The 22,785-nt window shown below is 42.0% G+C and overlaps 1 protein-coding gene and 1 pseudogene across 1 annotated transcript in view; both read right to left on the bottom strand.

Annotated features, from left to right (window-relative positions):
- BARD1 (BRCA1 associated RING domain 1) overlaps window positions 1-22,785 on the bottom strand; it is a 366,475-nt gene that overhangs the window by 301,746 nt on the left and 41,944 nt on the right. Inside the window, exon 3 of the mRNA XM_053698805.1 lies at window positions 21,737-21,885. Within this exon, the coding sequence (XP_053554780.1) occupies window positions 21,737-21,885 (149 nt within the window). The remainder of the gene's footprint in view (window positions 1-21,736; window positions 21,886-22,785) is intronic.
- LOC128646191 (uncharacterized) lies at window positions 1,640-1,756 on the bottom strand (annotated as a pseudogene).

Below are 22,785 nucleotides of genomic sequence, written 5' to 3' on the forward strand. Positions count from 1 at the left end.
GACTGTTGTTGTTGGGATTTCTCAGATAGAAAGGAAGGAAAATTAGAGCCTTGTCCCTTAGACTTATTCTTTTTACCCTGCGGTAGGAAGGCACCCATGCCTTCTGTAACCGTGGAGATAATGGAGTCCAGGCCTGCACCAAATAAAATATTTCCTTTAAAAGGAAGGGAAAGGAGTCTAGACTTAGAAGAAGTCATATCCACAGACCAGGATTTCAGCCATCCTGTCTTCTAGCATTTTCAACCTATGTAAAAATTGAAACGATCTTACCAGAATTCATGCTGTGGAACAGAAACACAGCCTCTCAAGTGTGACAGTCTTGTAGCATCGCTCCTAACATGGACTTGAATGAAGGAAACGAGGCAGTGAAACTCTGATTGCTTAATGAGCTGTGAGCAGGCAGTCTGGATGGGTTCGCAGAAAGACTCTCCCTGCATCTCCAGACTCTAACTTTCATCAATGCTCTCACTGAGAGGCTGACAAGACTACTTAAAACTCCAATCCCATATCGAAGGGCAGATACCCCTCCTAAGGAACTACTCCAAAATCTTCTGACACTTCTCTGCCATCCTCCTGTGACGAAAGGCAAAGAATGACTGGGGGATGGGGGAAGAGGGAGAGGTATTTAAGCCGTTGGCTGGGGTGTCTTTGCCACCTCCTGGTTGCCAGGTTCAGTATTTCCCAACAGTAAGGAATGAAGCCACGGACTCTCCTTATATTAAGATGGAATAACCTTTTCCACCCGTAAAGACAGAAATAATTTCTGCCAGACCTGGTCCAAACAAGGTCTTACCCTTGTAAGGAAGCGCCAGAAGCTTGGACTTAGATGTAATATAACTTGTATGGTAGTATCCGAATAAAGGAAATCGGCTAGCTTCAGAGCCTTAATCCTGTCTTGGATCTCCTCCAAAGGAATCTCTACCAAAATTGAATCAGACAAGGTGTTGCACCAATAAGACGCCGCACTTGATACAATGGCAATACAAATTGCAGGTTGCCATTGAAGACCTTGATGAACATACATCTTCTTCAAATAAGCCTCCAACTTTGTCCATGGGATCCTTAAAAGAGCAGCTATCCTCTACAGGGATCGTAGTTCTCTTAGCCAGAGTAGAAATAGCCCCTTCTACTTAAGGCACCGTGCGCCAAGAATCTTTAATGGAGTCAGCGACAGGAAACATCTTTAAAGGGACACTCAGGTTAAATTAAATTTTCATGATTCAGATACAGCATGTAATTTTAAACAATTTTCCAATTTACTTCCATTAAAAAAAATGTGCACAGTCTTTTATATTTACAATTTTTGAGTCACCAGATCCTACTGAGCATGTGCAAGAATTCACAGACTATACGTATATGCATTTGTGATTGGCTGATTGCTATCACATGGTACAAGGGGAGTGGAAATAGACATAACTTTGAAATTTGTTATAAAAAAATCTACTACTCATTTGAAGTTCAGACTAAGTGCTATTGCATTGTCTTGTTATCTTGCATTTGTTGATTATGCAAATCTAATGTGTTGACTTGTCCTTTAAAGACAGGAGACGGGGAAAAAGGTATCCCTGAATTCTCCCATTCCTGTAAAATAATCTCTGTTGCACGGTCTGGAACAGGAAACATTTCCACAGTGGAAGTAAGTCTACCGCACCTGGTTTTCCCAGGCGGTCTCCCATCCACGTACTGAACAGGCCTGGCCCTGCTTAACTTCTGAGATCAGATGGGATCGGGTGCATTGTGCAGTGTGGCGGTAAACTCGTAAACAATAAGCCTAGTAGACATTTTAGGGTTGACGACAGGAGTATCAGTCGTCCAAAGTAGCCAAAACCTCCTTTAACAATACACAAGGTGTTGAAGCTTAAATCTGAAGGATACAACTTCTGCATCAGATGAAGGAACTATACTGTCCAAATCTGAGATTTCACCCTCAGAGGCTACCGACTTATCTTCCTCATGAGACTTATGAGGGAGAGCAACCTGGGTAGCAGCAGGTGGAGCAGAAAACTTACTATCTGAATCTAATTTTCCTTTTGCGTTTTTCCCTTAGCACAGGAAAAGGCAGATAATGCCACAGATACCGCAGAATATACCTGGGCAGCAATTACAGCAGGCAAATAAGCTCCGCCAGGAGGCTGAGAGGAACTGCAGGGCACTGTATGTGACACCATAGAGACTTGGGACGTTTGAGGAGAAAGCTGTGGCATTGCCTGAACAGCATCATCCTGAGAGACATTAGGCTCATTTAAAATAAAAACATAATTTATGCTTACCTGATAAATTTATTTCTCTTGTAGTGTGTTCAGTCCACGGGTCATCCATTACTTATGGGATATATTCTCCTTCCCAACAGGAAGTTGCAAGAGGATCACCCAAGCAGAGCTGCTATATAGCTCCTCCCCTCACATGTCATATCCAGTCATTCGACCAAAACAAGACGAGAAAGGAGAAACTATAAGGTGCAGTGGTGACTGGAGTTATAATTTGAAAATTTAGAACCTGCCTTAAAAAGACAGGGCGGGCCGTGGACTGAACACACTACAAGAGAAATAAATTTATCAGGTAAGCATAAATTATGTTTTCTCTTGTTAAGTGTGTTCAGTCCACGGGTCATCCATTACTTATGGGATACCCATACCAAAGCTAAGTACACGGATGAAGGGAGGGACAAGGCAGGAACATTAAACAGAAGGAACCACTGCCTGTAGAACCTTTCTCCCAAAACCAGCCTCCGAAGAAGCGAAAGTGTCAAATTTGTAAAATTTGGAAAAAGTATGAAGTGAAGACCAAGTTGCAGCCTTGCAAATCTGTTCAACAGAGGCCTCATTCTTAAAGGCCCAGGTGGAAGCCACAGCTCTAGTGGAATGAGCTGTAATTCTTTCAGGAGGCTGCTGTCCAGCAGTCTCATAGGCTAAACGTATTATGCTACGAAGCCAAAAAGAGAGAGAGGTAGCCGAAGCCCTTTGACCTCTCCTCTGTCCAGAGTAAACGACAAACAGAGAAGAAGTTTGTCTAAAATCTTTAGTTGCCTGTAAGTAGAACTTCAGAGCACGGACCACGTCTAGATTTTGCAAAAGACGTTCCTTCTTTGAAGAAGGATTAGGACATAATGATGGAACAACAATCTCTTGATTGATATTCCTGTTAGAAACAACCTTAGGTAAAAACCCAGGTTTAGTACGCAGTACTACCTTGTCTGAATGAAAGATCAGATAAGGAGAATCACAATGTAAGGCAGATAACTCAGAGACTCTTCGAGCCGAGGAAATAGCCATCAAAAACAAAACTTTCCAAGATAAAAGCTTAATATCAATGGAATGAAGGGGTTCAAACGGAACACCCTGAAGAACTTTAAGAACCAAGTTTAAGCTCCACGGAGGAGCAACAGATTTAAACACAGTTTTAATTCTAGCCAAAGCCTGACAAAAGGCCTGGACGTCTGGATTCTCTGCCAGACGTTTGTGTAAAAGAATAGACAGAGCTGAAATCTGTCCCTTTAGCGAACTAGCGGACAAACCTTTTTCTAAATCCTCTTGTAGAAAAGCCAATATCCTAGGAATCCTAACCTTACTCCATGAGTAACTCTTGGATTCGCACCAATATAAATATTTACGCCATATCTTATGGTAAATTTTTCTGGTCACAGGTTTCCGAGCCTGTATTAATGTATCAATAACCGTATCCGAAAACCCCCGCTTAGATAGAATCAAGCGTTCAATTTCCAGGCAGTCAGCCTCAGAGAAATTAGGTTTGGATGGTTGAAAGGACCCTGAATTAGAAGGTCCTGCCTCAGAGGAAGAGACCATGGTGGACAGGACGACATGTCCACTAGGTCTGCATACCAGGTCCTGCGTGGCCACGCAGGCGCTATCAGAATTACCGATGCCGTCTCCTGCTTGATCCTGGCAATCAGTCGAGGTAGCAACGGAAATGGTGGAAACACATAAGCTATGTTGAAAACCCAAGGGGCTGCTAATGCATCTACCAGCACCGCTCCCGGGTCCCTGGACCTGGATCCGTAACAAGGAAGCTTTGCGTTCTGGCGAGATGCCATGAGATCCAGATCCGGTTTCCCCAACGACGAATCAGTTGAGCAAATACCTCCGGGTGAAGTTCCCACTCTCCCGGATGAAAAGTCTGGCGACTTAGGAAATCCGCCTCCCAGTTCTCTACGCCTGGGATGTAAATCGCTGACAGGTGGCAAGAGTGAGACTCTGCCCAGCGAATTATCTTCGAGACTTCCAACATCGCTAGGGAACTCCTGGTTCCCCCTTGATGATTGATGTAAGCCACAGTCGTGATATTGTCCGACTGAAATCTGATGAACCTCAGTCTTGCTAACTGAGGCCAAGCTAGAAGAGCATTGAATATTGCTCTTAATTCTAGAATGTTTATTGGAAGGAGTTTCTCCTCCTGAATCCACGAACCCTGAGCCTTCAGGGAATTCCAGACTGCTCCCCAGCCTAGAAGGCTGGCATCCGTTGTTACAATCGTCCAATCTGATCTGCGAAAGGTCATTCCTTTGGACAGATGAACCGGTGACAACCACCAGAGAAGAGAATCTCTGGTCTTCTGGTCCAGATTTAGCAAAGGGGACAGATCTGAGTAATCCCCGTTCCATTGACTGAGCATGCATAGTTGCAGCGGTCTGAGATGCAGGCGCGCAAATGGCACTATGTCCATTGCCGCGACCATTAAGCCAATTACCTCCATGCACTGTGCTACTGATGGGCTTGGAATGGAATGAAGGACACGGCAAGCATTGAGAATCTTTGATAACCTGGACTCCGTCAGGTAAATCTTCATCTCTACAGAATCTATAAGAGTCCCTAGAAAAGGAACCCTTGTGAGTGGTAACAGAGAACTCTTTTCCACGTTCACTTTCCACCCATGCGACCTCAGAAATGCAAGAACTATCTCTGTATGAGACTTTGCATTCTGAAAACTTGACGCTTGTATCAGAATGTTGTCTAGGTACGGAGCCACCGCTATGCCTCGTGGTCTTAGTACCGCCAGAAGTGAGCCCAGAACCTTCGTAAAAATTCTCGGGGCCGTGGCTAACCCGAAGGGAAGAGCCACAAACTGGTAATGCCTGTCTAGAAAGGCAAACCTTAGGTATCGATAATGATCTTTGTGAATCGGTATGTGAAGGTAAGCATCCTTTAAGTCCACTGTGGTCATATATTGACCCTCTTGGATCATGGGTAGGATGGTTCGAATGGTTTCCATCTTGAACGATGGTACCCTTAGGAATTTGTTTAAGATCTTTAAGTCCAAGATTGGTCTGAAGGTTCCCTCTTTTTTGGGAACCACAAATAGATTTGAGTAAAATCCTTGTCCCTGTTCCGATCGCGGAACTGAGTGGATCACTCCCATGATTAAGAGGTCTTGTACACATTGTAGAAATGCCTCTCTCTTTACTAGGTTTGTTGATAACCTCGAAAGATGAAACCTCCCTTGTGGAGGAGAGGTTTTGAAATCCAGAAGGTATCCCTGAGATATAATCTTCAACGTCCAGGGATCCTGCACATCTCTTGCCCAAGCCTGGGCGAAGAGAGAAAGTCTGCCCCCCACTAAATCCGTCTCCGGATAGGGGGCCCTGTCTTCATGCTGTCTTAGGGGCGGAAGTAGGCTTTCTGGCCTGCTTGCCCTTGTTCCATGACTGGTTGCCTTTCCAACCCTGTCTGTAACGAGCAGTAGTTCCTTCCTGTTTTGGAGCGGAGGAAGTTGATGCTGATCCTGCCTTGAAGTTAGGAAAGGCACGAAAATTAGACTGTTTAGCCTTTGGTTTGGCCCTGTCCTGAGGAAGGGCGTGGCCCTTACCTCCCGTAATGTCAGCAATAATTTCCTTCAAGCCGGGCCCGAATAAGGTCTGCCCTTTGAAAGGAATGTTAAGTAGCTTAGACTTGGAAGTTACATCCGCTGACCAGGATTTAAGCCAGAGCGCTCTGCGCGCTTGTATGGCGAATCCGGAATTTTTAGCCGTAAGTTTGGTTAGATGTACTACGGCATCTGAAACAAACGCATTAGCTTGCTTAATTGTTCTAACTTTGTTCAAAGCCTCATCCAATGGCTCTGTGCGAATCGCCTCTTCCAGAGACTCAAACCAGAATGCCGTTGCAGCCGTGACAGGCGCAATGCATGCAAGAGGCTGCAAAATAAAACCCTGTTGAACAAACATTTTCTTAAGATAACCCTCTAATTTTGTATCCATTGGATCTGAGAAAGCACAGCTATCCTCCACCGGGATAGTGGTACGCTTGGCTAAAGTAGAAACTGCTCCCTCCACCTTAGGGACCGTCTGCCATAAGTCTCGTGTGGTGGCGTCTATAGGAAACATTTTTCTGAATATCGGGGGAGGGGAAAAAGGCACACCGGGTCTATCCCACTCCTTACTAATAATTTCTGTAAGTCTTTTTGGTATAGGAAAGACGTCAGTACACACCGGTACCGCATAGTATCTATCCAACCTACACAATTTCTCTGGGATTGCCACCGTGTCGCAATCATTCAGAGCCGCTAATATCTCCCCTAGTAACACACGGAGGTTCTCAAGCTTAAATTTAAAACCGTCAGAACCGTCACCGACAGAATGAAGCTCACCGTCCTCATGTTCTGCAAATTGTGACGCAGTATCAGACATGGCTCTCGTGTCATCAGCGCGCTCTGTCCTTAACCCAGAGCTATCGCACTTGCCCCTTAATTCGGGCATATTATATAATACTTCTTTCATAACATTAGCCATATCATGTAAAGTGATTTGTAAGGGCCTAGATGTACTTGGCGTCTCAATCCTACGCATCTCCCGAGCGGGAGACGCAGGTACTGACACGTGAGTAGAGTTAGGCGGCATAACTTCCCCCTCGTTGTCTGGTGATAGTTTCTCTATCGGTACAGATTGACGTTTATTCAAAGCAATATCAATACAATTGGTACACATCGTTCTATTGGGCTCCACATTGGCTTTTGAACATGATGAACAAACAGTTTCCTCTGAATCAGACATGTTTAAACAGACTTAGCAATGAAACTAGAAGCTTGGAAATCACTTTCAATAAGTTTACAAGCAATAGAAAAAACGCTGCAGCGCTTCAAAAATACAGATATAATTAAACAATTCTTAACAAGAAGCGTATTATTAGCAGAGGATTTCACCCATTAGCAAAAGGATGATTAACCCCTCAATACCCAAAACAGATAAAACGGATATCAATTAAGATTTAACGCTTTTAATCACAGTCAAGCACACTGTCACAGATCTGCTGTGACTGATTACCTCCCTCAAAAATGAATTTTGCAGACCCCTGAGCTCTCTAGAGACGTCCTGGATCAAGGAGGAAGAAGTAGGAAGACTGTGCTAGAATTATAACTGCGCAACAAGGCGCTAAAACAAGGTCCCTCCCACTCCTATCACAACAGTGGGAGCCCTGATATAACGGTTTCCATGCAGAAAATATATGTCAGTGATGTGGAAAAAAATCATGCCCAAAGAGATTTATCACCAAAGTACCTCACAAAAACGAATAACATGCCAGTAAACGTTTTATTAAAAAATAACATTTTCCAATGTCATGCAAAGTTATCACTAAGCCTGCTACCAGTCGCTACCACTGCAGATAAGGCTTAAGTATTATTTCAGTTTTAACAGTATTTTCTCAGTCAAATTCTAGTCCCTAGAAAATAACTTGACTGCGCATACATTTATCAGCCTGATACCAGTTGCCACTACTGCATTTAAGGCTGTACTTACATCATACGGTAACAGCAGTATTTTCTTAGTCAATTCCATTCCCAGAAAATAATGTACTGCACATACCTCATTTGCGGAGGACCCCGCATGCTATTCCCAGTTTCTGAAGTTACCCCACTCCTCAGAATGTCGAGAAAAGCCAGTGGATCTTAGTTACGCCTGCTAAGATCATAGAAAAAAAAACGCAGGCAGTTTCTTCTTCCAAATACTGCCTGAGATAGAAAAACAGCACACTCCGGTGCCATTTAAAATAACAAACTTTTGATTGAAGAATAGTTAAGTAAAAACTCCAGCTCCTCTCGCGACCTCCTTCTTTGTTGAGGGTTGCAAGAGAATGACTGGATATGACATGTGAGGGGAGGAGCTATATAGCAGCTCTGCTTGGGTGATCCTCTTGCAACTTCCTGTTGGGAAGGAGAATATATCCCATAAGTAATGGATGACCCGTGGACTGAACACACTTAACAAGAGAAAAAATATTTTCTTTATTTAAACATGAGGTACAAAATTTGATACCACAATTTGGGTCTCTAGACAGATTAAACAATTGATCATAAGAACAGTGGGCAGCAATTTCATTCCAGTTCCATGATCAAAAATAAATATATTTCAACAATAAGGGTGAACTGTACTGTCACTTTAAGACGCTGAAATAGTCTAAAGAGAAACGAAAAATGTTAACGTTAAATTTAACCGTAGTAGTGTTTTTCACAGAAAATAAATTACACCACTTCACCTCAGCAATCAACTGAGGTGTCTCCAAACACTAGAGTCTGCTCAAAAGAGAAGCTGCTGCCGTTCGGACACCGCTCCATACTGTTACATAGAGTGGAAGAGTCAGTCACAGATCGGCTGAGTGAAACCACGCCATTAAGAAAAGCGCGCGCTCAAGCCGATTGAAAAAAAAACTAACACTGTCAGAGAAACAATGTCTAAGCTCTGACGGTCGGATACAACTGCTCCATAGTGTGTTTCCAGCTCTCAGGCAAACTCTGCATCTCTTGCGTTTTTCCAAAAATGCAATGCATAGAAATAGACACTGTGTACTCTTAGGAGCTCTCTCACATATACTAAGTATTGAAGCGTTTTGTCACACAAAAACACGGGAGCCTGAAGTTAACCTATTCCATCAATAAAGGTGATTAACCCTTTGTCTCTATCACATACCCACAAGTGCCTGCACCCTGCCTTAAGGCAATACCCTACTCAGGATTTAGTCTCATGAAATACTGAAGAGGCCTTCTATTAACCCCTTCAGTGCCAGTCTCCAAACCTAGAAGACAAACAGCACTTACCTGCAATTCCAGCTGTCCAGCAGGTAGACAGCTCACACGGTATGAAAGGACGCCACTCCTAAACCTACTCTGACTTTCTTTACTAGGGCAGCAAATATGTTAGGAAAACGCAGCAAGGCCCACATTACAAGTTCCTAACTGCTTTAAAGCCACCACTACTCTACTGAAGAGATTGACGTGGACTACAGCTATACCCAAAATCTGGCTTGTAGCAAAAGAAATCCAATTTTCTTCAGACACCAAAACTTCACCTTCTCCATTAACAGAGGCAAAGAGAATGACTGGGAGTTGTGGGTAGGGGAGTGACACTTAACAGCTTTGCTGTGGTGATCTTTGCCTCCTCCTGCTGGGCAGGAGTGATATTCCCACTAGTAATTCATGACGTTGTGGACTCTCCATATCTTAGGAAATAAATTATGCTATCCTTTGTCTTCATGGTTGTAGCACTGAACACCTACTGCGTAAAAAGATTTTATAAGCCAAAATTACTTTGATCATATTTTGAATCTGAGCCTTCACACACTCAAAATGAAAGTTAGCAAGGAAATGTCCCTTTACCAGGTCTTGCCATACTTTACTCATTTAGGTATATTATACACAAACATTTTCCATCATCCATAAAAGTGCAGCATTTAAACATGATTATATTTTTATGCTGGAAAAAAAATGAAGTAAAAGCGAATTAAAATTTAAATTGAAAATACAGCACTATAATTTGAGTAATACCTATTAATATTTTTTGGCAATAACCATTTGCGTTAAATCAGCCAATAAGCATTAGTAGGAAGTACTCATATGATACTGCTGCATTTATTTTAGGGACAGTAAAGTTAAAGGAATATTAAACCCACATTTTTCTTTCATGATTCAGATAGAGCATGCAATTTTAAGCAACTAATGTAGCCAGCACTCAGCAAGCGCTACCGAGGTGCTGAACCAAATATGGGCCATCTCTGAAGCTTACATTCCTGCTTTTAAATAAAGATACTGAGAGAACGAAGAAAATTTTATAATAGGAGTAAATCAGAAAGTTGCTTAAAATTGCAAGCTCACCTTGAAATTCACGCCTCTGCATAAATTCATACCAATCAGTGATCCTTAGTCTGATCTTTTAAATTATTTTTTATGTGTGTGTAAAAGATGACTTTGGTTATGTTTTCTAAGCAGGGAGGAGTAAAATATCAGGAGTTTCCACAAAGTTAAAGGGATATGAAACCCATTTTTTTTTTCTTTCTTCATGATTCAGATGGAGCATGCGATTTTAAACAACTTTCTAATTTACTTCTATTGTCCATTTCTCTTCATTCTCTTGGTATTTTTTGTTGAAAAGCCTATCTAAATAGGCTCAGAAACTGATGATTGGTGGCTGCATAGAGGTCTAGTTATTGGCTCACCCATGTGCATTGCCATTTCGTCAACAAAGGATACCTAAAGAATGAAGCAAATTATAGAATAAGTAAATTGGAATGTTGTTTAAAATTGTATTCGCTATCATGAAAGAAAAAAAATTGTGTTTCATGTCCCATTAACACAGTGCAGCCAGAGGGAATGCCTATTTGAAGAGAACAGTCAAATATTAAGCAGCAATGGCGTATTTAGGTTTTGTGCTGCCCTAGGCACTCAAAATTCAGCAGCCACCCCACTAGGTTATTGGCTATAATATTATTTGGTGAGGGTATAACATGAGTTTTCGTTTCATGGCATTTCCAAAGTAAATGTTCAAGTGTGCATGTGTGTATATATATATGTGTGTGTGTGTGTGTGTGTGTGTGTGTTTAATTATGGTGTGTGTGGGTGTGTAGTGCAGTGTGTGTTCATGGCATTTCCAAAGTAAATGTTCATGTTCAAGTGTATGTGGGTGTATTTATGGTGTGTGCAGTGATATATAATGTATATATGTGTGTGTGTGTGTGTATGTGTATATATGGTGTGTGTGTAGTGAGTGTGTGTGTGCGCGCGTGTGTAGTGTGTGTATTTATGATGTGTGTGAAGTGTGTGTTTGTAGTGAGACTCAAAAAGTGCTGCCCCCAAAAAATCTGCTGCCCTTAGGCAAGTGCCTTGTTTGCCTAGGCCAAAATACACCTCAGGGAGCAGTATTGCAAAGCGGCTGCACACTGATTGATGACTGTCAGGGACTTTTTCAGCCTCGCCCCTTAGCCTTTCCCGGTCTGCAAAGCTGTGACTCCTAAATGTAAGATGCTCTTGTGAGCAATGCAACTCTGTATTATTATGTTTTTACCTTATAATTATGCGATGTTAGACCAAGAACAAAAGAAAACTAATTTTAATCAATATACAATTAAAAAAAAAAAATTCTTTGCATTTAATTTGCTCTGCAGTCTTAAACTGCTGCATTATATTATAAAACTTTAAAAAATGCTTTATTCTCCAGTTAATCAACATATTACAATTGAGCTGGTGCTTTAGTGTAACCACCGACTTGACCTGCAGAAACGTTTTCACTAAAAAAAAACCATTCTGCCTCATTTGCAGGAGCGCTATTTCCTACCATGTAGTGCTCCAGGCGCCTACCCTAGGTATCTCTTTAATTAATATGGGCAACTAAGCAAATTTTATAATTGAAGCAAACTTTTCAAAATCGTATGCTCTGTCTAAATCACAAAATCATTTTTTAGGGTTTCATATCACTTTAAGGAACAAAATATAATGATGAAAAAAAATTAAAGGATAACTTTGGTCATACAAACTTGATGAAGACTGCAAAATGTACAAGCTTTTCTTTTAAATATAAATGACAACTTGTACTTAATTACATATAATTGTATAATTAACATTTTTAGAGTGCCCAGTTAGTAATCACAACTAGCTGCAAAAGAATTCAGTTGGGCAACCAAAATCCTTTAAATATGTGGCTGCCAGAAATGCAACAGGCATGGGGTTTAAAAATCTCCTGATCTAAACGCCCACTTGGAGATGAAAAGCAATTCTTGCATGAATTCATAGAGCTGATATCTGCATTAGTTTTAGAACACCACAGATGGCTTATACTGGGGGATTTAATTGCACAGTTTGGACAAGACTTACTTTTGATAATGCATACCCAACCCGTCCCTTCTACTACTCATAAGAGCGGGGGGACACTAGACCTTGTATTCACCACTGAAGTAAAAAGCTCAAACCTAATAAACCCTGTTATGTGGTCTGACAATTATTCTATTAACTTCTCTATAACTAGTCACTCAAACACCCCTGCTCCTGCAGCATTGACTAGTGTTCAACCACTAACGGGTGTAACCCTTTACATACTCATGTCTCAGCATGATATTGCCTATATATTAAACAGCAATGACAATATCAACTCTCTGGTAGAACACTACAACAGGACTCGACAAATCCAGGAGCCTGGCAGCCATTGGCTCCTAGAATATTACCCACAGCTCCTAACTTTTTAAGTTATTCTCCATATATCTATATACAAATACCACTGTCTGGCTCCTAAAAGTATGTGTGGTTACAAAATATTCTTACTGGCTCCTAAATTTTAAAAAGATTTGTCAACCTCTGCACTACAATATGCTCCATGGTTTGACAGTATCAGTGAGATGAAAAAGAGAGGGAGTGCTCTTGAACGGAGATTGAGGAAATCCCAAACAGTGGAGTATAAACTTAAAAGGAGCAGTGTACCTACTGGAGTGTATTAAATAGTTTACAAATAGCTATTTCACCTTCATTTTCTCGTATGACATAGCCTATTGTTTCCCGTTCTATACTGAATTTTAGTTTTAGTTAGAAAAAAAAAATATGAACAAGAAGGTTTAAATAAAATAATGCTCCCAGTGGGGAGCCGTGACAGACGTAATAAAATGCTCTTTTTCCGGTTTTCTCGCCAAGTATTGGCCTTAGTAAACTATGCAAAATAAGGAGGACTTTGTGTAAATAATTACACAAATAAGCTAATTAGGTCTGCTCTACCCACAATCCCCGCCTGTTTCATTGGGTTGTGGTTTCAATTAGAAAAAACAGCTTATTAATTTACAAAAATGTACCTACAGGACCAATTCCCATACATTTTAAACTCTGCAGCTGGTATAAAAAGTCATTAGAAACTAATTTTACAGTACACTGTGCCCTTAAGCTGGTAGAGCATAAAAATGCTTACCAAAAATGAATAACACAGAAAAAGTCAGACTTCCTCTCACAAGAAATCACAAATACAAAAAATAGACCAGACAAGCTCTTTCACATGGTTTGAAGTGATGGTAAACTCTCCCCTTTGTAAAATCAGATTCGGAATTTTAGTGACATTTTAGATTAATGTTAATTCATCAGTTGTAATAAAGTTACTTTTTCATATAGATATGAAATTTGAATACCCCACGCTCTGCCGTCCGCTTCAAAAGTTAATTTTCCTGTGAGCGAACAGTTTGAATTTTTGTCTAATCAGCACTCTCCCCATATGGCGCCTTTTGTTGTAGCTTGAGCGCTGATTGGACAACAATTCAAACTGTTCCCAGGAAAATTGACTTTTGAAGTGGGCGGCAGGGCACGTGGAATTTGAATTTCATATCTATATTTAAAAGTTATAGCGCAACTTCATTACAACTGAAGAATGAAACGCCATTTAAATATCACTAAAAGTCAAGATCTGATTTTAAAAAGGGGAAAGTTTACAATCACTTTAAAAACTGTGAACTCAAACTTGCCTTAATACCATCTACACCTTTAATCAGTTAAAATGTGAGGAGTTAGAACTTCTTTCGGCAAATAAGACTGCCAACATACCATCATCAACTAACACTGTCAGAGGACTAAGAAGTCATCACACTGGGCAAGTTTTAATTACATTGAGGAAAACATCATACAAACCATAAAAAAACATAATTTATGCTTACCTGATAAATTCCTTTCTTCTGTAGTGTGATCAGTCCACGGGTCATCATTACTTCTGGGATATTACTCCTCCCCAACAGGAAGTGCAAGAGGATTCACCCAGCAGAGCTGCATATAGCTCCTCCCCTCTACGTCACTCCCAGTCATTCGACCAAGGACCAACGAGAAAGGAAAAGCCAAGGGTGAAGTGGTGACTGGAGTATAAATTAAAAAATATTTACCTGCCTTAAAAACAGGGCGGGCCGTGGACTGATCACACTACAGAAGAAAGGAATTTATCAGGTAAGCATAAATTATGTTTTCTTCTGTTAAGTGTGATCAGTCCACGGGTCATCATTACTTCTGGGATACCAATACCAAAGCAAAAGTACACGGATGACGGGAGGGATAGGCAGGCTCTTTATACAGAAGGAACCACTGCCTGAAGAACCTTTCTCCCAAAAATAGCCTCCGATGAAGCAAAAGTGTCAAATTTGTAAAATTTGGAAAAAGTATGAAGCGAAGACCAAGTTGCAGCCTTGCAAATCTGTTCAACAGAGGCCTCATTCTTGAAGGCCCAAGTGGAAGCCACAGCTCTAGTAGAATGAGCTGTAATTCTTTCAGGAGGCTGCTGTCCAGCAGTCTCATAAGCTAAACGAATTATGCTACGAAGCCAAAAAGAAAGAGAGGTAGCGGAAGCTTTTTGACCTCTCCTCTGCCCAGAGTAAATGACAAACAGAGAAGACGTTTGTCGAAATTCCTTAGTTGCCTGTAAGTAAAATTTTAGAGCACGGACTACATCCAGGTTGTGCAGTAGACGTTCCTTCTTTGAAGAAGGATTTGGGCATAAAGAAGGAACAACAATCTCTTGATTGATATTCCTGTTAGTAACTACCTTAGGTAAGAACCCAGGTTTAGTACGCAGGACTACCTTATCCGAATGAAAAATCAAATAAGGAGAATCACAATGTAAGGCTGATAATTCAGAGACTCTTCGAGCCGAGGAAATAGCCATTAAAAATAGAACTTTCCAAGATAACAACTTTATATCAATGGAATGAAGGGGTTCAAACGGAACGCCCTGTAAAACATTAAGAACAAGGTTTAAACTCCATGGTGGAGCAACAGTTTTAAACACAGGCTTAATCCTGGCTAAAGCCTGACAAAAAGCCTGGACGTCAGGAACTTCTGACAGACGTTTGTGTAACAGAATGGACAGAGCTGAGATCTGTCCCCTTAATGAACTAGCAGATAAACCCTTTTCTAAACCTTCTTGTAGAAAAGACAATATCCTAGGAATCCTAACCTTACTCCAAGAGTAACCTTTGGATTCACACCAATATAGGTATTTACGCCATATCTTATGGTAAATCTTTCTGGTAACAGGTTTCCTAGCCTGTATTAAGGTATCAATAACTGACTCAGAAAACCCACGTCTTGATAAAATCAAGCGTTCAATTTCCAAGCAGTCAGCTTCAGAGAAGTTAGATTTTGATGTTTGAAGGGACCCTGTATCAGAAGGTCCTGTTTCAGAGGTAGAGACCAAGGTGGACAGGATGACATGTCCACCAGGTCTGCATACCAAGTCCTGCGTGGCCACGCAGGTGCTATTAGAATCACTGATGCTCTCTCGTTTGATTCTGGCAATCAATCGAGGAAGCAACGGAAAGGGTGGAAACACGTAAGCCATCCTGAAGTCCCAAGGTGCTGTCAGAGCATCTATCAGGACTGCTCCTGGATCCCTGGATCTGGACCCGTAACGAGGAAGCTTGGCGTTCTGTCGAGACGCCATGAGATCTATCTCTGGTTTGCCCCAACGTCGAAGTATTTGGGCAAAGACCTCCGGATGAAGTTCCCACTCCCCCGGATGAAAAGTCTGACGACTTAAGAAATCCGCCTCCCAGTTCTCCACTCCCGGGATGTGGATTGCTGACAGGTGGCAAGAGTGAGACTCTGCCCAGCGAATTATCTTTGATACTTCCATCATAGCTAGGGAGCTTCTTGTCCCTCCCTGATGGTTGATGTAAGCTACAGTCGTGATGTTGTCCGACTGAAACCTGATGAACCCCCGAGTTGTCAACTGGGGCCAAGCCAGGAGGGCATTGAGAACTGCTCTCAATTCCAGAATGTTTATTGGCAGGAGACTCTCCTCCTGACTCCATTGTCCCTGAGCCTTCAGAGAATTCCAGACGGCACCCCAACCTAGAAGGCTGGCGTCTGTTGTTACAATTGTCCAGTCTGGTCTGCTGAATGGCATCCCCCTGGACAGATGTGGCCGAGAAAGCCACCATAGAAGAGAATTTCTGGTCTCTTGATCCAGATTTAGAGAAGGGGATAAGTCTGAGTAATCCCCATTCCACTGACTTAGCATGCACAGTTGCAGTGGTCTGAGGTGTAAGCGTGCAAAGGGTACTATGTCCATTGCCGCTACCATTAAGCCGATTACCTCCATGCATTGAGCCACTGACGGGTGTTGAATGGAATGAAGGGTGCGGCAAGCACTTTGAAGTCTTGTTAGCCTGTCCTCTGTCAGGTAAATCTTCATTTCTACAGAATCTATAAGAGTCCCCAGGAAGGGAACTCTTGTGAGTGGAACGAGTGAACTTTTCTTTTCGTTCACCTTCCATACATGTGACCTTAGAAATGCCAGCACTAACTCTGTATGAGACTTGGCAGTTTGAAAGCTTGAAGCTTGTATCAGAATGTCGTCTAGGTATGGAGCTACCGAGATTCCCCGCGGTCTTAGTACCGCCAGAAGAGCACCCAGAACCTTTGTGAAGATTCTTGGAGCTGTAGCCAATCCGAATGGAAGAGCCACAAACTGGTAATGCCTGTCTAGGAAGGCAAACCTTAGGTACCGATAATGATCTTTGTGAATCGGTATGTGAAGGTAAGCATCTTTTAAATCTACAGTGGTCATGTACTGACCTTCTTGGATCATAGGTAAAATTGTCCGAATAGTCTCCATCTTGAACGATGGAACTCTTAGGAATTTGTTTAGGATCTTTAAGTCCAGGATTGGTCTGAAAGTTCCCTCTTTTTTGGGAACCACAAACAGATTTGAGTAAAACCCCTGTCCCTGTTCTGATCGTGGAACTGGATGGATTACTCCCATTAACAAGAGCTCTTGTACGCAGCGTAGAAACGCCTCTTTCTTTGTCTGGATTGTTGACAATCTTGACAGATGAAATCTCTCTCTTGGAGGAGAGTATTTGAAGTCCAGAAGGTATCCCTGAGATATTATCTCTAGCGCCCAGGGATCCTGAACATCTCTTGCCCAAGCCTGGGCGAAGAGAGAAAGTCTGCCCCCCACTAGATCCGATCCCGGATCGGGAGCCCTCAATTCATGCTGTTTTAGGGGCAGCAGCAGGTTTCCTAGTCTGCTTGCCCTTGTTCCAGGACTGGTTAGGTTTCCAGCCTTGTCTGTAGCGAGCAACAGCTCCTTCCTGTTTTGGTGCAGAGGAAGTTGATGCTGCTCCTGCTTTGAAATTACGAAAGGAACGAAAATTAGACTGTCTAGTCTTGGCTTTGGCTTTGTCCTGAGGCAGGGCATGGCCTTTACCTCCTGTAATGTCAGCGATAATCTCTTTCAACCCGGGCCCGAATAAGGTCTGCCCTTTGAAAGGTATATTAAGCAATTTCGACTTAGAAGTAACATCAGCTGACCAGGATTTTAGCCACAGCGCCCTGCGTGCCTGAATGGCGAATCCTGAATTCTTCGCCGTAAGTTTAGTAAGATGTACTACGGCCTCCAAAATGAATGAATTAGCTAGTTTAAGGACTCTAAGCCTGTCCGTAATGTCGTCCAGAGTAGCTGAACCAATGTTCTCTTCCAGAGACTCAATCCAGAATGCCGCTGCAGCCGTGATCGGCGCAATGCATGCAAGGGGTTGCAATATAAAACCTTGTTGAACAAACATTTTCTTAAGGTAACCCTCTAACTTTTTATCCATTGGATCTGAAAAAGCACAGCTATCCTCCACCGGGATAGTGGTACGCTTAGCTAAGGTAGAAACTGCTCCCTCCACCTTAGGGACCGTTTGCCATAAGTCCCTTGTGGTGGCGTCTATTGGAAACATTTTTCTAAATATCGGAGGGGGTGAGAACGGCACACCGGGTCTATCCCACTCCTTAGTAACAATTTCAGTAAGTCTCTTAGGTATAGGAAAAACCTCAGTACTCGTCGGTACCGCAAAATATTTATCTAACCTACACATTTTCTCTGGTATTGCAACTGTGTTACAATCATTCAGAGCCGCTAACACCTCCCCTAGTAATACACGGAGGTTTTCCAGTTTAAATTTAAAATTTGAAATATCTGAATCCAGTCTGTTTGGATCAGAACCGTCACCCACAGAATGAAGTTCTCCGTCCTCATGTTCTGCCACCTGTGACGCAGTGTCTGACATGGCCCTAATATTATCAGCGCACTCTGTTCTCACCCCAGAGTGATCACGCTTACCTCTTAGTTCTGGTAATTTAGCCAAAACCTCAGTCATAACAGTAGCCATATCCTGTAATGTGATTTGTAATGGCCGCCCAGATGTACTCGGCGCTACAATATCACGCACCTCCCTCTGAGCGGGAGATGTAGGTACTGACACGTGAGGCGAGTTAGTCGGCATAACTCTCCCCTCGTTGTTTGGTGAAATTTGTTCAATTTGTACAGATTGATTTTTATTTAAAGTAGCATCAATACAGTTAGTACATAAATTTCTATTTCACTTTGGCATTGCAACAAATGACACAGGTATCATCCTCTGAATCAGACATGTTTAACACACTAGCAAATAAACTTGCAACTTGGAAATACAATTCAATTAGAATAATATTAAAACGTACTGTGCCTTTAAGAAGCACAGAAGATCTATGACAGTTGAAAATTAATAAATTGAAACAGTTATAGCCTCAATCCTTGTAAACAACACAACTTTAGCAAAGGTTTAATCCCATTAGCAAAGATAACAAATTCTGAAAGCAGGAAACAAATTACAGAATAAACGTTTTTTATCTCAGTCAAACTATAATTCTCACAGCTCTGCTGAGAGAAATTACCTCCCTCAAAATAAGTTTTGAAGACCCCTGAGCTCTGTAGAGATGAACCGGATCATGCAGGGAATACAATGAGTTGCTGACTGAAATATTTGATGCATAGTAAAAGCGCCAAAAAACGGCCCCTCCCCCTCACACACAGCAGTGAGGGAGAACAGAAACTGTCAGAAAACAGATTAAGCAACTGCCAAGTGGAAAAATAGTGCCCAAACATTTATTCACTCAGTACCTCAGCAAATGAAAACGATTTTACATTCCAGCAAAAACGTTAAACATAATCTCTAGTTATTAAACAGCTTTATGTATTTCTTACAGTGTAATTCTAGTGAAGTACCATTCCCCAGAATACTGAAGTGTAAAGTATACATACATGACATTATATCGGTATGGCAGGATTTTCTCATCATTCCATTGTCAGAAAATAAAAACTGCTACATACCTCTATGCAGATTCATCTGCCCGCTGTCCCCTGATCTGAAGTTTACCTCTCCTCAGATGGCCGAGAAACAGCAATATGATCTTAACTACTCCGGCTAAAATCATAACAAAAACTCTGGTAGATTCTTCTTCAAACTCTGCCAGAGAGATAATAACACACTCCGGTGCTATTTTAAAATAACAAACTTTTGATTGAAGATATAAAACTAAGTATAATCACCATAGTCCTCTCACACATCCTATCTAGTCGTTGGGTGCAAGAGAATGACTGGGAGTGACGTAGAGGGGAGGAGCTATATGCAGCTCTGCTGGGTGAATCCTCTTGCACTTCCTGTTGGGGAGGAGTAATATCCCAGAAGTAATGATGACCCGTGGACTGATCACACTTAACAGAAGAAAGCTGCATGCCACAACCTGCTATCTGGATTCTGGTCCAACACGCCTTTTAATAGGATGCATGGACCTCATTGCACCAGTCTTCACCAAAATTACTCAATGCTCTCTGTAGACCGGGACCTTTCCAGAAAGTTGTAATAACCAAACTAGAAGCATGGCTGTCAACAATCAATATTTATGACTCATTCCAATCAGGTTTCATGACAAGGCATAGTACTGAAACTTGGCTGGTATGGGTACTAAAAGAGCACTTAATGGCAAAAGAGAGGGGTGAGTATTCTATACTAATCGTCCTTGACCTCTCTGCTGCCTTTGACTCCAAGGACCATGGCATTTAACTAAACCGCCAGCAGATTGTCTGGGCTGAGTGGTATAGTTCTAAGATGGTTCAAATCTTTTATGTCTGACAGAACCCAGAGTGTCATCTTGAGTTTGCACTGTTTCTCTTGGGGTGGTGAGTCTGATGCTGCACATCGATAAATGCAGACAGCATACGCTCTCTGGATTTATCATTGCACCAGCAGTTTTTGTGAGCTGTTGGTGCAATGCCGCCCCCTGAAGATTCGCGGCCAATCAGCCATTACAACAGGGGGTTTTAACCCAATCGTATTCGATCGGGTTGATTTCTGTCCGCCGCCTCAGCAAAAAAAACCTATCTACCTGCAATTCCTATTTGCAATACACCAATGCGTCGCAATTTAAGACTGCATAAGAGCTCGCTTGTGCAATCCTGTCCCCTGCTCTTGTACATACAATAGGACATGTCAATCTTCTTAAACAAGCAAGTGTTGAGCGATTTATTTTGCCATCTCTAAGGTAGCAGAGAGGACAATGAAGCAATTTTCACTTCTTAAAATGTATGGCTGCAAGCAACTTAGTCAAATTACATGATAGAAAAGCAAATTAAGTTATTTTACAATGCATAATAAAAAACTTTATTATTACAATCTCAATATTTTTACTTTATTTGTGATTGGCTGATGGCTGTCACATTGTACAGGAGGAGTGGAAATATACATAACATAAAGGAACATTATACACCCAAAAAATATGGGCTATTTAAATAAAGCATTAGATGAAGATAAAGTTTGTAATCGACATGTATTATCAATTTTGCTGCTAAAGAAGACCCTAAATAGGATTATAAAGTATGAAGTCCTCTCACTGCATAAAAATACGTCCGTAATACCCAGTAGCTACAGAACAAGGCTTTTTTCCCACACTCACTAACTAGTGTTTACAGACAGCCCTCATGCTGGAGCGATCTGTGTAATGTGCAGTATTATGTGCAAAGTCAGAAACGATGTGAGCAAGTTATTCTTAGCAGTCTTCTATATTATATGCAATTATAACTGAGTATAGGCAGTTTTCTATAGTTTAAAATCATAAGTATAGTATTGTGAATTAGTTCTGTGTAGAACCATAAGCAGTTGCTTTACTTAGCTTGTCTTTACACTCCAACACTGATGCGATAAACACCGAAGCAACTAAACTCAGCAGCATATTTTTCCTTCTGTCCATTTTAACTCTGCAGGGATTCCACTTCCATCCCCCCCTTCCTGGTTAACACAGTTCTCCTCCGGTCAATCTCATTAAATGCTGTGGTAACCATGAGGGGGGGGGGGGGGACTTTATCTTCTTTTAATGCTTTATTTAAATTGACCATATTTTTTGGGTGTATAATGTCCCTTTAAATTTTTCCGGAAAAAAAATCAACTACTGATTTGAAGTTCAGAGTAAGTGCTATTGAATTGTTTTGTTATCATCCATTTGTTGATTATGTAAATCTACTGTATTTACTGGTCCTAAAAAATGTACAGATTATTAAATGCCTGTTCACCTCATTATTTTGCAATGATTCAAATGCACAGTACTGTATATAATATTCAAACAATGGATTAAGAAGAAAGAAGGTGATGTAGCAAAACCTTTTCACTGCATTACATCATGGAGTACATAATCGTAGGACACTTCTTACCACTAGACTTGTCCTTATCCAGCAAGTTCCTCAGTTTGCTGCAAAGCTGGATCATATTTTCCAACTGCCTGTTTATCTGCACATCTTGCACCCAAGCCGGTGTGTGACACAAAGGGCACTCACTCCCAATACTCTCACCAACACACATCCTGAAAGGAAAAAAAATAGAATCAAATAAGCAAAAATCAACAAAGCGCTACAAGAAGTTAGTTTCACTATCCCTGGCTCTATGCCTTCTATAGATAGCAGCCACCTAAAATCCCAGATAAGTATGCTTTGCTTATCAGACTATATATTTAGCAATGTCAATTTTTTAGCTAATGAACACTAGCAACATTACTTTATACAAACCTTAAAAAGGGACACTTGGGGGCGGAGCTAACCGCCATGCTGTGAGGAAGCATTACAGGAGAGCTCCATTCCATAAAAGCATTAAAAGTGGTATAATTAAAGCTGCAATGCTTTAAAAGTGTCCCCATTAGGTATACAAGTCACCCTGCCTACATAGGACACTATTTTGAGAGAATCTTTGACAACTTCCCCTCGTTTTACCTCGAAGCTGTATTGGGTAAGGCCCGGGACTCAACTACCAGGCCCGCGCAGGGCTAAGCCATCCGGAGGGTCGGAACTCCGCTCCGGAGGCTAGATAACACAGACCGGCTTCTTCATCAGACTGCTGGATACCTACGTTGGCGGTGCTCCAATTCGGCAGAAGGAGACCGAAGACCTCGCCCGCCAACCCTTACACCTATTAACTGCCACTGCACAGCTCCGGAGGGCCGGGGCTCCGGTCAGGAGCACAGTACAAGTAAACCCAGTGGGAGCTCCGGGACGTCCCTACCTGCTGCTGATCTTGCTCGAGTCTGAAGAGGAGACCGGCGCGTCTCCACGCGGTGCCTGGGCCTGAATTAGTGCACGGAGGAGGAAGCGGCGCGAACGGCCGCCATCTTTGCTGCTGGACTCAGACACATAGCTATAGCTGTCCCGCACGGCGGGTCCTCTGCAGTTGTGGCGATAGGCAACAGGAGAGGAGCTGGTTTGTTCAGCAG

This window comes from Bombina bombina, chromosome 1 (assembly GCF_027579735.1).
Source record: "Bombina bombina isolate aBomBom1 chromosome 1, aBomBom1.pri, whole genome shotgun sequence".
In the NCBI taxonomy this organism is placed as follows: Eukaryota; Metazoa; Chordata; class Amphibia; order Anura; family Bombinatoridae; genus Bombina; species Bombina bombina.